The sequence below is a fragment of the Hetaerina americana genome, unplaced genomic scaffold (assembly GCF_022747635.1).
Source record: "Hetaerina americana unplaced genomic scaffold, ioHetAmer1.1.p SCAF_4, whole genome shotgun sequence".
Lineage (NCBI taxonomy): Eukaryota > Metazoa > Arthropoda > Insecta > Odonata > Calopterygidae > Hetaerina > Hetaerina americana.
The window spans coordinates 99,828,015-99,844,516 of NW_027286985.1; the positions used below are offsets into that span (position 1 = coordinate 99,828,015).

A 16,502-nucleotide genomic window follows, 5' to 3' on the forward strand; every position below is an offset into this window, starting at 1 on the left:
TGCTAATCACGCTGCAAATTAAAACGATGAAGTAATTAAGAACAACCCAGGGAACGCTAGCATGCCGACTCGGAAATGGCACTCTTCTACTTACAATGCCCAATTAACCAAAGGGTTCGTTTTTTCTCTCTCTGAACTGATATCGAGCATGGAAACGAAAGGTTTTCCTCGATGAGAGACAGGCCACTTCGTTAGGGTACATCAGAGAGAACAAGGAGCAGGTCCCGAGGCCATCAAATAATGATCGAATGCTGGCGGGGAGAGATGGCCACTTGGAGAACTGACGAAAGCGGAATTGTATATTTTGAAGGCGCTAAGCTCGCAATGTCAATCCGTAAAGTGAAATCCATTATTGTTAATGCACATAGATACTGCATTTCTGTATCCATCAAAATCTCCAAATTGAATATTAGATGGATGATAAGGGTAAAAAGTTCACCAGTTACAAAGGCCAATGCGGCGTGAATTTTGCGTATTTAAAGAGTAGAAAGGTCCTTCCCTCGGGGCAATCGCAGTTTACCAGGATGATGTAGGATAGGTACCAAGAATATTTCAAGAGCGCGGATTTAACACTTCTCCATTAAGGACCTGCTTCATTTTTTGATTTCGTGGAATACTTTTTTCCTGTGTCTACACTGGTAGATAATACTATATAGACTGCTGAGTAATACTATGGCACATGCATTGGAAACACTGATTTCTGTAATAATTGACTCCAATTTGTCTTATTTCACTGCAGAGCTACCTAAGGTAATAGTTTTAAGGCGGTCCTTCGATGAACTAGCTACCTACTATTGATTTAACCCTTAACGAGGAAAACCAAAAGAGTTATGATCATGAGTTTGAACATTTAATTGACTGCTAATAATAAAGAACGTGCTGGATACGTATTTATAAATATTTTTATGTGAAATGACATTAAATCAGTTTTTTTACTAATGAAAATTTTTAAAAAATATTTATTTTTGTTGGTACAATTGAGAGTTTTCTCATTTTGTTCCACCAATACTCAGCCTTTTCATGTATTTAATCAGCAAAATGCACAAAGTCTCTTATTTTCAATCTTTTATATCACTCGGGAGTCGCATATTTGCTTTCATTGATCCATTATAAGAGCCTATCTACAAAATGAGACACATGTAAGAATAAGGATGGACATTTGATAATTAATAATCACGCTATGTACAGTTCACATGTAATTGAAGTTAAACATATTATTGGTAACTTTCGGTAATATTCATTTTCCTTGTCATTAAATGTTTCAATATATTTTTGATACTTGTGAGTGTATATTTGAAACTTACGCACACACAAAAATCTTTACAATATACACGAGGAAAGAGAGGACTTCACTAGTTTTAATTGGGTATTACTCATTTAACCATAAAAATGCCACCGTTATTCAGCATTTTAACTATGTCGAAACAGGAAAACAGAATCAGAGTTATTTTCTTTCCCCTAAATTACCTAATTCCATTAGCGCGAAATTTGGTTTGGAATATTAGAGAGGAGTGCACAAGGATGAGATATAGCTATGAGAAAGTGGATGGGGGCAACTAGGGACCTGACAAAGAGCTCCCATGAACAAGTCCTCAGCTCGCGAAGTGCGAGTAATTCATTCGCTTGCGAGCCAACTCCGAATTCGGGATTCCAAATCCTGTTCAAATACGCTCCTGGTGGATATCAGACGCATTCAGACATGAAGTCAGTCGTAAGATATCTCACAAGCTTGATTACTATTCACTACAGCGGTTTCTGGACTAATGAAACTTTATTAATCATATTAATATGATAGACTTTAATAATAATCATTTCATTTTCTATACCCGGATGATTGATGCTTCATATGAGTTATCTCACATCATAAACTTGTATTCATTAAATCAGAGTCAATAATCAGCCGACGGAGTCTGATTACTTTTCGCTAGTAACTTCATATAATGGAATTTTACTTGCTGGTGATGGTAAGGATAGCATTTGGCCATTAAAGAGTTCTTGCCTCGCTTTTTCAAATTTAGTCATCCTGAGGAATAACTTATAATCAACTGCACGTAATCGCTTTGATAATTAACGCCAGTAAGGGCACAGATTATTTTAAATACGTTATTTTCTCACTGCACGGAAGTTTAATTTGTTTACCTGATTTTTAAAAACCATTTGATCTTTACCACTTACAACAGTTTTGTCGGTAGAGGATATACATCGAAAGATAGTTTATACGATTAGAAACGACGGGAACAGTATCCTAATTTCTAATTCTCATTCTCCATCCCATTACGCTAGAATTTATTATGGTGTTTGTTCAGAAGAGTGATAAATCTACTTATAGGCAAATCAGCCGCTCATTGGTCCTTAGCGTAGAGATGTGGATTTTGAAAAGACTCGAGTGATTCACGCGGCCTATCCTCCTCCCCTCCTAAGAACCATTTGTTCGAGTAAATAAAAAGGAAGCCGCTCTGCCACCACGACGAACCAAAAAAGTCTGGGTGATCAGTTTTGATGTCATCCATATTGATTCCGTGCGGTGGTCCGCGCCACTGGCCACCGAAACGCGCTCGACGGAATATTAGCGGAGCTCGAGAAAAAAAAATGCTCTAACGATTATGCGGGATGGAATAAGAGGTTAATGCATTCGAAGTTCTTCGCTCGAACGAAATCTGAGCGACTGCTCCAGAATGGCTGCTCTCGAATTCTTAAAGATATCTCTCAAAGGGAAAAATACTCCTTTTCGGAATATGAAAGGAGAAATCTTAGAAGTTATCAGTCGGCGGTGGATCGGAAACGGAAGAAGAAAGGTCTCTTTGCTGAACGCTTGGGGCCCCTTCCATAGATTTATCATATTAGTTCAACCCTGAAGGGTTCTCGAGCTTTACGATGATGGCCTCGTGGATGTTTCTTGAGGCCGCAAAGTTGTCGTCTCGCGTTACATATTCGTTGCCGACTCGGCACTGGCTGACACAGTATCAAGTCGGAAATCTAATGAGACCATTCGGAGATATTTTTTTGTTACTGAATGTTTCGCGTTTCTCTCCGCTAATCCATTTTCCATCCCAAATTTTCGTCTCCATGTAGAAAGCACCATCATCTTGCTATTGATGCATCCAGCATATGACGAGAAACGCTGTGAGAAAAAAGTAAATGAACTTGGCGATGCCGGAAATATTCTAAGATGAATAAATTCCGTTGAAATGTAATAAAAAAACAAATCGATTACATTTCGGGCAACAGTTGCAGGAAAATTTTACACTTGCTTATACGCACTTATTTCTATCAAACCTAAGTAAGCAGTTATTTAGATGCTCACGATATACAAATTTCTCTGGTCAACAGACAACACAAAATCATGACACGAAATTAATTTTGCTACACAGAAGGTAACGCTGGTGAACGCGACGCTGTTGGCGATACAACGCTGGTGAGCTCCTTAGGGCATGACGGAACGGCTCTATTGGCGGGCTTAGAGGGGAAGGTGGTCAATCCCAGAGGAAGATTCTGCATTCGTCACGACTAGCTCGCCGCCAAGCAGCATACTGCATGAAATAAGAGTGAATCTTCCCAGATGAATTCATTTAACAATGCCTAATCTCCTCTGACATTCAACATCACCAAAACATTCTGTTAAACTCACTCAAGAGACCCCGTAAGTTTCGTCGGCGTTGAGAAATTTTAAATAACATTAAATTTCGGCAGAACAGAAGTTCATAGATGTTTCCCACCCCCTCCTTCTCAGCTTTCTGCAATATCTACGTCCCGGGAAAACAAAACCTGAACCCCGTGGCGTTCATTCTCTTTCTCCTCCCAAACAAACTCTCAAGCTGATGTTCCCAATCACTCTTTCCCCCTCCACATCAGCCATCCCCCAAACGACTGAACTCACCTCTCCCCTTCTCCCGGCTTCAAGTAAACCCTGGATGTTCCTTGTTAAGAATCACTTGAAAGTGTTGAATTCCAAGGAAACCTGAATCGTTTTAAATACATTAATATGGAAAGACTTGAGTTACGATAGTATTTCATTATGAAGCAGATTGACTGCTTCATCAGATAAATATGAATTACTCTCGATTATACTCGATTACGGGATTCGGAGAATGTTCGGACGAAAATGAGAGGAACATGCAACGGTAGAGCAGTGGTGAGACTAGCTGGCAGTCATGCAAAGACGAAGTCAGCATTTTGGACCGCCACGAGAGAAAGGACGCATCGGATAAGGGTCCGTGTACCCGCCGTCATATCAAATATGTCCCAGACAGTAATGGAGGCGGGTCACAGGGGAGTCGGATTATCACCTGAGAAATCTCTTCTCAAGGCAAGATGATTTCCTGCTTATCTTTTCCAAATGAAAAGGAGAGAGGACCAGCAGCGCGGGAAAACTAGTCCTGCGTAGAAAACTAATCAAGACTTTCATGACAACCCTCGTGAAAACTATACCACTCTCCATGGAAATGCTTGGGAACTGCGACATGCATTCGCTTGAATTTACTCTGGATGGCTAGGGCGTGGGCAAATTCTCAGTAGCGTGGAGAGGCCGAGCGTTTTTCTCTCTTCGATCGACGATTCACGAAAGAGAAAGGAAGATTGGAACATTCCAGGGCGAGGTCATTATGCCGGGATGTCTCAGAAGCTATGCGCTCCAAGGAAAGTAGTGCTATCAAACAGTTTGCAACGTCAGTCACCGAGACTTTTTTTAAAAAAAAAAGAGGGTGAGTGAGGAAGAAATGGCGAAAAGTGAAAGGCAAATAATGAATCCAGCCAATGATGGGGATAACATCGATCTGCCGCCACTTCTCCGCAAAAAAACTATATGAAACCTTTAATGCTTCACTGACAAAGCGAGATAACTTCATCAGTCCGAATCCGTAAGTGGAATAGGGGGCGTGGGACATATGGACGGAAGACGACCAACGGCGGTCCCGCAGGAGGCTGTCCCCTGGTGGAGAGGAGCTTGAAAGCGGGCCCGTGGGTTGGAAGGGAGGGGCAGGCGGTAAAAAATTCGATTCAAGGTAAGATCCACGTTCCCCAGAATCATTACTTAAGCCTGCCTATCACAAAATACTCCTGTTCGCCCTGCACTAGCTATTTGAGAATTTTCAGAAAAAAAATATTTGCATCGGAAATCACTTTCCGGAAACGCGCTTCCTTTACGTACATATCAGGATTGATTCAGCAGACGAAGCCTATAAAATACAAAGACTAAAGAAAATTCCCTGCATTCAATTAAGGTTGGGAACTTCAGTAGTGATGATTTCCAGGACGGAGGAGTAGCGAATTGAAAAGTACGAGGTGAATGCGGACGCATCAAATGTTTTCGGATGGAATCGGAAATGACGGTATGGGAATCGGCACTGAATCCATGATTGCATTTACTCGACCCGAATGGAAAACCAGAGCAGCGAAAATATGTTTTGGTTTGATGGAAATGTTAAGTCGTGATCAATATATCGTGAAGTAGATCAAGAGCACATTTGACCAGAATAAACGAATAAGATAGGATAATATTCACTCTGCTTCAAGGGACCTCCGTAGGAACGATCTATTCAGTAATATGCAGCACGGCAGTGAAGTTAGCAGATAACGTGTCGGTTTTGAACTGTTTGCGTTTCATTATTGACGTATGCCACGCTCTTCTAGCAGAAGGCAATTCAACAGTGCCACGTAATAATATTCTCAATATTCTCATTTTCCCTCGTCCCTCCCCTCGAGACGGGGAAAATGGAAAATAGGCCTCATATTGGAACTCTTCTCCCACCACGCCCATAAATCGTGCCCTAGATCGATCGCATCCGAAGGAGTTTAAAGAGGAGCCCGGCCTTCGTGAGTTAATTTCTCCAGGAGAACCAGAGTTTTCTCGAGGGTTTGTGCGAGCGCCAATGATGTTCGGAACGGAAAAGACGATGGAGGAATTTTTCAAAATTTAACGTATGCTGCGCGATTCTTTCAGATTCGAATGGTTCGCGATTTTAATTTGTCCTCACTAACTCAGTGAAAATAATTCCATTGATGGCCACCGTTTTTGAGCGGCATTCCATTTCTCAATGCCGTTTTTAGTACAAGTAATTAGTCGAATATTATTCCATTATTATCATTATATCCTTGATTACGCGTTCAATTTTTGCATTCTTCTACGGCGCAACTGATACTATTGAGTCTTCAGATCCTTTTAACGAGCTTTTTATTGAAAAATCTAAATAAAATGTTTTTTTTCCGGTCATAATTTGATTTCACGTATTTTGCATAAATACTTTTGCATAAATTTACGTGGCACCGTATCCTAACTCTAAATATCTAAATAAAAATATCTACAAATGGGAACCAGAAAACTACTCAAGGATAGGTAGCATAGGGTTTTTTTACACCCAAGTATGGATCACCAAATGAACGACCGATGCGAGATGCTATTAATGGTTAAAATTCAATCTAAAAGCTAGGTAGCAACAAAGTACGCTATCCAGAATAATTATGAGCGACTTTCAGAGCGGAATTGTCACAATAAAGCCGAGCCTTTGTCCTTTTCTCTGCGAAAAAATGACATTCTAAACCTAGCGGCTCTTTGGTTTATTCCTAAAACCGTATTTTCATAATCTTTCCCGATGAAGTAAAATGAGCTTGGTAACATAACTTCAACATTATTACTAAAGACACTAGGTTATCATTTGCACATCAGATTTAATCTACATTTATATACAGTTTCTAATTAATATGTGTTCAGTGAATAATGCTCCCCATTGATTATGCTATCAATAATCTTCACATTCATATCTTTATGTGCGCGTACATAGTGTGGCACCACCTACTTACACCAAAGCACATGGATGTTAATCACACGCTCGACGGATTTAACTCTTGGCTTTTGTGTTCCGTATACTGGTCTGTTTATGGCGAGGATTCGGGTCACCCTAATTCTATACCGTGGCTAAAGGGTGCTTAATTATCGATGCATGGCAGTAATCAAACGCAGCTCGGTTGTCGCAGCAAACACCAATGATTTTCCATTTGTTTGATAAGTCTTTCGCTACGCTATCCCTTGAAGTATTAAATTTTCACATATTCAGCTGATTCTAGGGAAAAATTTCTGTTGAATACAATATTTTTACAAATTCGAAGCTAAGCTTTATGAACTCTATGCCACCATTATATTCAGCTGGTGGCCGTTTTCCGATTTGCCTTAGTTTTAGGCACGATGAATCCACCATTAATTAGCATAAGGTATAAGCACAATAGCTCGACGAGATCGGGCATTTCCTCGGAATACAGCGCATTTTCATTTACAGGAAATATGTTCCTTTTCGTAAAAGGTTGAAAATTACCTTCCCCCTATGACTTCCGAGAGCATCGGACGAGCGGTAAGTCAAACGACTAAAGACGGACAATTCACTGAACTATGGATTAGTGTGAGGGAGACAGTTCAAGATGGTGTTCGATACGTAAAACTTGTGGATTCAATGCAACCTATAAAAACTGACCAAAATGCGTAGTTAATTAATATTATGAACGTTCTAGGGGCAAGGTAGTGCCAGTGGACTATGAACGGAGGAATAGCCAAACGAAATTAAGGGTCTGCGGTTCAAACCTTGGTTCAACTGACCATCCTCATCTTTTCTTAAGGCTACTCTTCTTGTACCAGATTTACCTGGAAAACTGCAGTAAGCACCCGGAAAGGAAGTATTTACTGCAGCTTGATGCGTGAAATTCACGAAACAGAGATCTCAGTGCTATCAAAGCTCTGCCATGACCCGTCAAGTGAGGCACAGATTCGGGGCACAGATTTTACTGTTCAATTAATGTGATAAATGATCACGATGATGCGGACTAAAGTTTAAATAACCCTCATATAATCACGTAAAGAATCCTCTGCTCTTGGGTTATTACGATCACTATAAATCTTGGATTTTTATACAAAATGTAGAAAAGGCATTTTTTTACAAAAAATGTAGCATCACGTAGTCATTTCTTCGTGGTCTGCAGTTCTATTCGTCTTCAAATAGGCGTTTCCGTAAAATCTACTGGAAAGAATAGCTCGGAAAGGTAAACCAGAATGAGAAATCGCTTCACTCTATGGCGTTTTAGCGGGTATGGTAGGTATTTGGTCATAAATATCTTAAGGTTGAAAATCTATTTTATAAATGAATCAGTGTGTACGTATTTGTATTTACATAAAGGCATTGTACAAGTAACTATTTATGAGTAAACGTTCGTAAGAATGATATTTTCCGCTAATCTGGTTGTGGCATTAGGCAATGGGCCAATGGGTGAATGCTTTTTAGACACAACTTTTATGAAATAGATGAAACAGATAGCAATTTACTAATGGGACAGTTTCACCGGGAATTTTTACTTGGTTCGTTCGAGAGGTAACGCATAAAATGCGCAAATAAATCTTAGAACTGTTTCAATTATGTTTCCTTAGTTTCCGCGGCTCATATAAGTGGAGGGTCAGAAACGGTCTCACACGACGGTTATTCTGGCATTAGAAGGACAATAGCTGAGGAAAGAATTCACGGAAAGAGCTACAAATGAGAACCCAAATGCTGATCAACTGGAGCAGAGAGCCGGACGTGTAAATGGAAGGAAAAGTGATGGGTGGACTGAGCAGGCAGAATGGGGAAGAGGGCGGACTGGAGGGTCAAAGGGCACCGGACCTCGGGAGTGACGGCGACAAATTAGGTCACGTGCACCACCGCTCTGTGGAGGGCACCGCGAAACGTTTCGCGCGAGTTTGCACGGGTGTGGACAACGCTGCCCTTGCGCGAGGAATTTCCGGTGTCACCGCGCGGCGCCGCCCTCCCAGGGGACCCGCTCTCTCAACCACTCGCGCGCGCCAGATCGCCCCACAACTATCCACAATATCTTCTCCTGTCCGACCCCCCCCCCTGGCCACCCCCGCCGCCCATCACAACTCCTTCGGCGGAGTGGCTGGGGCCCCCTTATTGCCAACTCACCCAACCCTCTCCTTAGACCGCCGCTCCACCCCCCACACCCGCATTTGATCAACGGGGCGTGAAATGATGCCATGGAAGAGAAGAGGCGGCAGTGGGGGTGGGAAGGGAGGAGCAGGGGCGGGATGGCGGGAGGAGATGGGGAGGAAGAAGGGGAGGCGGAAAAGTGAGCAACCGACCGGACGGAGGCACTTTGAGAGATAGGGGTCCCGCTGAGGGCCACTCACTCCCTCCCCCTCCCCCCTCTTCTCATCCCTTATACATTTTTTGATTCCATCACCCAGAAGTTATGCGCCATTTTTTTATTACGCCTCTCCCTCGCGTTATTTGCATTTTTATCATTATTAATATTAATATTATTCCGGCACGTCTCCTCTTCACCGAACCCTTCGCAGCCATTACCCTTTGTCGAGTGTCTAATGTTTTCGCGCACCTCCGCCTCTGGGCGCTATTACCTGCTCTGCGAAGGATGGAGCGGGAGTTGATTCTCCCCCCCCCCCTGTTTGCGGCACCGTCACCAAAATGCCGGCCCTGACCATGCTCACCGAGTTCACTAGATATTTAACGGTTGGCGGAAAGACAGCGGAACACTGAACCGTTAATAAAGAATGGCTGGGGAACGAAAGTTCAGTTCCTCAACTGCTCTCAAAGGAAATAAATTTGACCCCTCAAATCTGTTCAACGGCGGAACACTTTCGCAAAAAATGGAACTAATTTTAGAAAACAAAGGTGTGCATATTTTTCTAACGAAAAATATCAGAAAACCTGCGCTTAACTGCAACAAAGGCCTCATCCAGAGAAATAGTTTGTTCTCTGTGATCCAGGGTTGCAGTGTTATAAAATTTTCACCGTAGATAATGTTATTTTATATCCCACATCGATGAATAAACCCATACAAATCATTTTTAAAGATAGAAATTTAAAAAAATTCCAGTATAATTAGAACAAACATTTCAAACCACGCAAGAAACTGTTGGTATTTTCAGAGATTCTTGCTTCTAGGAGAAAAATATCGCAAGAATCAATCAGTTTAAAGGCCAATGTCAATGGTGGACATTATCCTTGCGAACTGGAATTTTGGCGAGATAATTTGCTTCGGAATCAATATCTAAGAAACTAGGCGGAGGCTTGGAAATTATTCCTTAATATGTTTCAGACAGGTTTTTAGAACTCTAAACACGATACGAACAAAACGGTTTTGGCCATCGAAATTCGCATTTTTTCCGAAGTTTTAGATCTTTTATGGTAACAAGCACCGAGCGCAATAAATATTAGTAATTTGTTTAAGATAAAATATGAAGAATACAAATATATATATCATTAACTAAGCATTCTATTTATTATGTCCCTCTATAAGCTTAGGTTTCACTTCCAGTAAATCTTTGATGAATGGTAGATAATTCTTATTCTCTCTGTCTACGGAGTATTAAAATGATGCATTTTGATCGAGTATTCCATTTCCAACAACATACTACTGTTTTAAAATTCATTGCCAAAATTTTTTCAGAATTCGGCGGATAGTGTAAGTTTATCTTGTTTAGTTAAACTTAAAATATAAATTAATTCATTACTAGCATAAGCACTGTATGAATAATGCGCATGAATTTAAGTTGACGAAATTTTCATTTTATTCCTCATTTTTATAATCATAGGAGAAAAGGGTGACGCACAGGGAAAACTATGACTGAACCCGGAATATAATTTCAGCGGCGCCGTGAAGAGAGTATCCAACGCCTATATTATACATGCATACACGGGACATTACTTACCCTTTCTCCCGCCAAGATAGCTAAATTACCTTCTTGCTCAGCTCTTTTTTCTCGATTCATGAGTCCAGTTTAATTTTATGGTGTACTCAGCTAGTCAATTTGAGATCTAAAAGATTAATGAAGAAAAATCCCTCTAGAATTTTAGCAACGAAATTATGCACAAAGTTCCACGAACTTGAAGTAAAATACTGAGTATTTAGTAAATAATGAAGTCTCACTTATAAGATATTCTAGAAAGGTAAAATTAGTACATCAAAGTAGGAGTATTTCTTCGATATATGTCAGAATATATATGCCGAAACAATTATAATTCACCCATAACCTTATCGTTTTATAACATATAGTTTAAGGTCAGCTTGATTTCCCCCAAGAAAATCTTAACTTTTCAATTCAGAGCCACAACTTTCGTATAACAGATTTAGAGAGAGACGGAGAAAATACTTGAAAGTTTTAAATATGGTGGGTGAAGGGGGAAAGTTGTAAGGGAAAATGCGAAAAGGGAAGAAAATGTTCTCAGAGGAAATATTGGAAGAAGGTGAGATGCGAGTTCGAGATGGAATGGAGTGCAATAGGTAAGCGGGGGATAGGAAAGAAATAGAACAGAGTTATTAGAAAGCATGAAATCAGATTCAAGTGACAAAGAACTGAAAAGAAAATATCACACGCATAGGGCAACGAAGGGGAAAGTTTAGCGATACAAATGAGACAAAAGTCGTTCGGAAATGCCCTAAACTTACCTTTAATCGGTATAATTCCTGGAATGAATTCCAAAAGTGTTTCAACGCATGAATGCCACTATTCTGCGATTCCCTAAGATAGGAACATTATTTGACTACATGTTCCTGCAATTTTCGGGTCGTCTAACCTTTACCTTGATGGATAACAAAGGATTGCCATTGACTACGACTGACGTTCGAAGAAACTGCGGGAGATTCCGCAGCAGTAACTTCTGACGAAGTCATCCGCTTAGAGGCATTACAATGCACAAAATCATTCACCCTGATTGGGAGTCGAACCCGAATCCCTCGATGTCCGGCCGACGGCTTTGCCAGTCAAGCTATCAAGGCGTCCTATTACATCCCGAAATTTTGGGGGCTTTCATCTTGTACCTTTAAGGCCCCTAAATTTGAGGGTATAGATGGACACCTCAATAGCTTAACTGGCTAAAGCACTCGGCTGGAAGGTTACGAATCCCGGCTAAGGCGAATGATTATGACACTAAAATTTTTGCATTGTGACTGACGTTAATAGGAAGAAACTGCACTTCCGACACGGATAACTCTCTTCACTCATAAAGATTCTATTTTTTACTACCAACGGAAATATCCAGACCATTCCTTACCGATAATAAAATAAACTAATTTAAATATATTAACTGGAAAATTACAAACTATTTTCTCACTCAAACTTTAACCCACTAAAGTTAGCGATTCCATGAATCACCAACTTCAGCAGGTTGGTTCACATATTTAGAGTAACGTATTTAATCGAGAAATACCAGAACCCGCTAGTTTCTGATAAAACTAAGTACTATGATAACTATCATACCAATAAAAATGTTTGTCACTCCGTATATTTTCAAGGACTTAATCAGCTACACAAATTATATACATTCTATGCTGGAAGTTATCTATTTGTTGAACAAACAAATTTAAATAATTTTTTTAATATCTTCTTATAAAGATGCAAACCAAAACCTCCTCAAGAGCCAAATTATATCTCCGGAAAAACCTTATTTCTAATTTACCAATACTTTAAACTGGCATCATCCAAAAATTGCTCAGTCCAAATTCATGGAGGAAAATAGTGGAAATTCGCTAGATCTCGTACACATCAAAAGCTCTTCAATTAATATAATTTTAGAATGCAATGGTGTCATATCAGAATAATCGTTAATCTCGCCGAGATCAGCAAAGAAAAACAACACCTTAATAGATAACTGAAGGAGAATCGCGCCGAGGAAGTCTTAAGAAAAATTTTCCACTGAAATTGTTGCATTGTTAATGCGAATTAGCGCATGATTCCGTCAAAAGTTACAGTCGCGGCATCTTCCGCTGTTTCTTTGAATTTAAGGGAAGTATAAATAGATAACCTAGAGCCGGACACTTGACGAGAGTCATCAGGGCATAACAGTGAGTTATTAGCCAAAGATAAGTGTAAATTGGAGGGAGAGAAGTCAACCAATCTTTAGACTGAAATAATGATTATATTATTGTTTTTGTTAAAGGTTAAACAATTTTCCCTCATTAAAAATAGATCAGCTTTCCTTATAGTTTTATAAGTACAAATGTTTCTTCAGTTTGAAGGTCAAGTTATGAGTCCATAAATGACTAAATGCTCGTATACAATACCCTTGGAAGTCGTGTATGAATGTTCTCGCTTAGAAATTCCTGCGAATAGCGCAGGTGACAAAAACGTACATATGCATAAACAGGAAAACTCATTATACTTATTGTCTGTCATGTATCCATTAAAGTTTATTAGAAGCATTATGCATGCAAATGTAACTCCACTAGAATCCGCTGTATACCGACTTCCAACTCCGTCCCTGCGTCGCATTATTATGGATAACTGCTCGAGGATTATCTGACAAAATGTATCACAGTCCTGCATGCGGAGGAAAAACTACCAATAAATATTTCGAGTTGACTTATGTATGATATGCTTATAATATGCAGATGTAATGCATATTGAACTGGCTTCCCACTCCAACGGCCCGGGTTCGACTCCCGGATATAGCAGAGTTTTTCAGTGGATATCCCTATCATTCTTTGGCAGCTGTGTGGAGAAGACATCATTAACATTTTACTGTGACCCCTTGTTACTGTAATTATCGTTTGAAGAAGGATAATTCCGACGCCGGGTAAGATAATTGCCGGAAGGATAACTTGCCGAATAGGATAACTGCCGGAAGGATAAAACCGACGACTCCACCCTTCCGCTGTTCCCTGATAATAATTACCCACGCATCCCTAATGGCGGCAGAGGCAGAATGCCGTCTCCATTTGCCAACCGAAGGGTCTCACGTTCGATTCTCGCCGAGGTGGATTTTTTACGTTCAGGGCTTGGGTGTTTGGGATTGTCTTTGTCATTATTTTTAAGTTTCTAGTCCGACGTAAATGCCAAATAATTGGCTGTTTTCGGATTAATGATATATAAATAATGGCGCGAATAACCTTCGTCTTCTCCTCCTACACACAATACAGTAGAGTTTAAGGGCGTAGATTGCATGTCCGACCAAATCTTGAGCGTGCATGCAAATCGTAACATTTTAATGCTGGCACAGAGGGAATACATAATTCTAGCAGCAGAGTTACAAGGATTGCCGGGACCCTAACCAAACGTTATGAGAAATACACAACCAAACGAATAAATACGCGAAACCCTAGGGTCCAAATGGTGACCACAATAACAGACGGGACTATTCGAATAACTGGATAATAAAATATTAACAATGCTCCTGAATGCTCAATCAACGTTAATGAATGGAGGCTTTAATGAAAAAAACATGAGGGGGAAATTTTTAAACGTAGAAACTCCAACATAGTACCCATGGATAAGCAGAGACTGTAGTACGTACGTACCCTTTTTTGAGCGATGAATGAGAATATTCTTAGGGAAGTTAAGCGGGGATGACATGAAATCACACTCTTTTCACAGAAATTGTGAGCATCAAATTAAAAAATTAACTGATCATTGCTAACAATTACATCAGAGCGTTTATAAAATGTCTAGTGCTCTACATACACAATTCCTGAAAGGTAATTTATAAAATACTGCCAAATATATGGGAGTACTGAAAATATTTACACCCTGCAACTAGAGAGGTGTTTCAAGTGTTTGGTAAGGAAGCAATAAATATATACATTACTTATAAAAATAAATGGCAAGCTATATTTTAACAGTAATATTTCAAGTTATTCCAAAACCCTTATTTGATCATAATATACATAAAATTTGTTTACACTTAATGATTGACAGATAACTTGGACTTAAAACATAGAGAATGCATTGCCAATGGCCAAATGTATTTCAGTCAGGACGAAAATTTCCGCTCCACGACGAGAAATCAAAAAAAAATATCGGGACGTTGAACACAAATCTCTTCAGAAGTAACATGGAAGGAGTTAATGTTTTTATGAAAATGTATGCAGAATATTAACCAAATCTGGGCAGTATTCATTTAAAAATTATATTTTATTTCATATTAAAAAGTGTTTGAACCGAAAAAACCAGCTTAGTCCATAAAAACCTATACTAAACCAACTGCTTTGAACGACAAATCACGGGTAAAAAACATCACAGAAATGACATTTCTAATTGTTTTAATGGATTAAGCCACATTTAGAAATGATTTCGTGAAGGTGTCAACGTATCTTGGGTGTTTTCTACCCGAGGAATGAGACAACCTTGAGTCGAGGTGCGTACTTCGAGACGTGGATTCTTCCACGTGGACGTCACCACGTGACAGCACGACCTAAATATCTAGCTCACTAAGCATACTGATGATGTATTTTTCCACGTATCTGGTATTTTTATATAATTTTGTTCAACCGCCGAGGACATTAATCACTGCCGCATGTGCATCGATCTAAACTGCCGAGACAGGCTGAGAGTGTTTACGTCAAAGCGATCAGTGTAGTAACACAAGCAATGTAATGCCAGGAAGAGTATGGCGAAGGACGCTAAGCTGACCGTACTTTCTAATCTAGAGCTCCGGGGCGTCTCCCATTCCCACAACCACATCATAGTGGGGGACTCGGGCCTTATGCAAGGGCAATGGGGGCGGAGGGAGGGGTCACCTGGCAGGCACAGAGGTGACATGGGGAGGGGGGTACGGGGCACCCACCTGTGGGATCTTGAAGAGCCGCAGCAGGTTGGCCACTTGGATGGAGGTGACGCTGGAAGCGGCGCCAACCACGCCCGAGATCACCTTGCGCAGCGACGACGAGGAAGAACGGTTGCAGCTGAAGTCCGACGCGGCGCCGCCGTCAATGTTGCTGATAGATCCTAAGGGAAGAGACGACAGGTGATGATTAAGGGTCGGGGGACGTGTCTTTCATCATTCAATTGTTGAAGACGTGATTTTGTACAAGTGTTGAGCCACAGAAGGGTAAGGAGCGGAATCTACCCATTTACTACCCTACACTTAGCACGGTGGTGCGAAATCCTGATCAACCCGCGCTCAAATTGGCACAACGCGACCAGAAAATGACATCTGAAAGGTGAAATAGATTGCATTACGCGATGAAATATTGCTTTGGAATGGCGCTTTAAATATTACGGAATTTATAACATATTAATATTTTCGCACTCGATGAGCCATGTGTCGACTTCAACGGAATGGGTTTGAACTAAACATCCCTCTCAGCCTTAGGCTGAGCACTGATGAAGAATTAATTAGAAATTGTAAAACCTGATGACGTCTTTACAAATTTAAATCGCAAGAGTTTACATTAGAGATAATTACTTATACAACCAGATAAACATTTATTCCATATTTACTAAAGCAAGCAGTTGAGGCAATCAATTTTGGAATTTAAATTTCCTTTTTGCATTTTAATAAAGAAATATAATTATATTAATTAAATGAGACAAAATTAATACGACATACAAAATTTTACAAGACATACAAAAAACGTCATATGAATATTCTGGAACAGAGGTTTGGTTGTAGTCAAGTTAGGTTATTGACTACGTTTTCTCGATATGAAGGCAGTATTGGCATTTTTGAAATATAAATAACATCAGCATAGTAAAATCCATAACTATGTTATACGAGTCTGTTAATAAAAAAGAC

General features: G+C 40.1%; 1 protein-coding gene across 1 annotated transcript in view; it reads right to left on the reverse strand.

Moving 5' to 3' along the window:
* Nucleotides 1-16,502, reverse strand: part of LOC139691882 (metabotropic glutamate receptor 2-like) — a 637,823-nt gene that overhangs the window by 90,437 nt on the left and 530,884 nt on the right. The window contains exon 2 of the mRNA XM_071589811.1: nucleotides 15,552-15,712. Within this exon, the coding sequence (XP_071445912.1) occupies nucleotides 15,552-15,712 (161 nt within the window). The remainder of the gene's footprint in view (nucleotides 1-15,551; nucleotides 15,713-16,502) is intronic.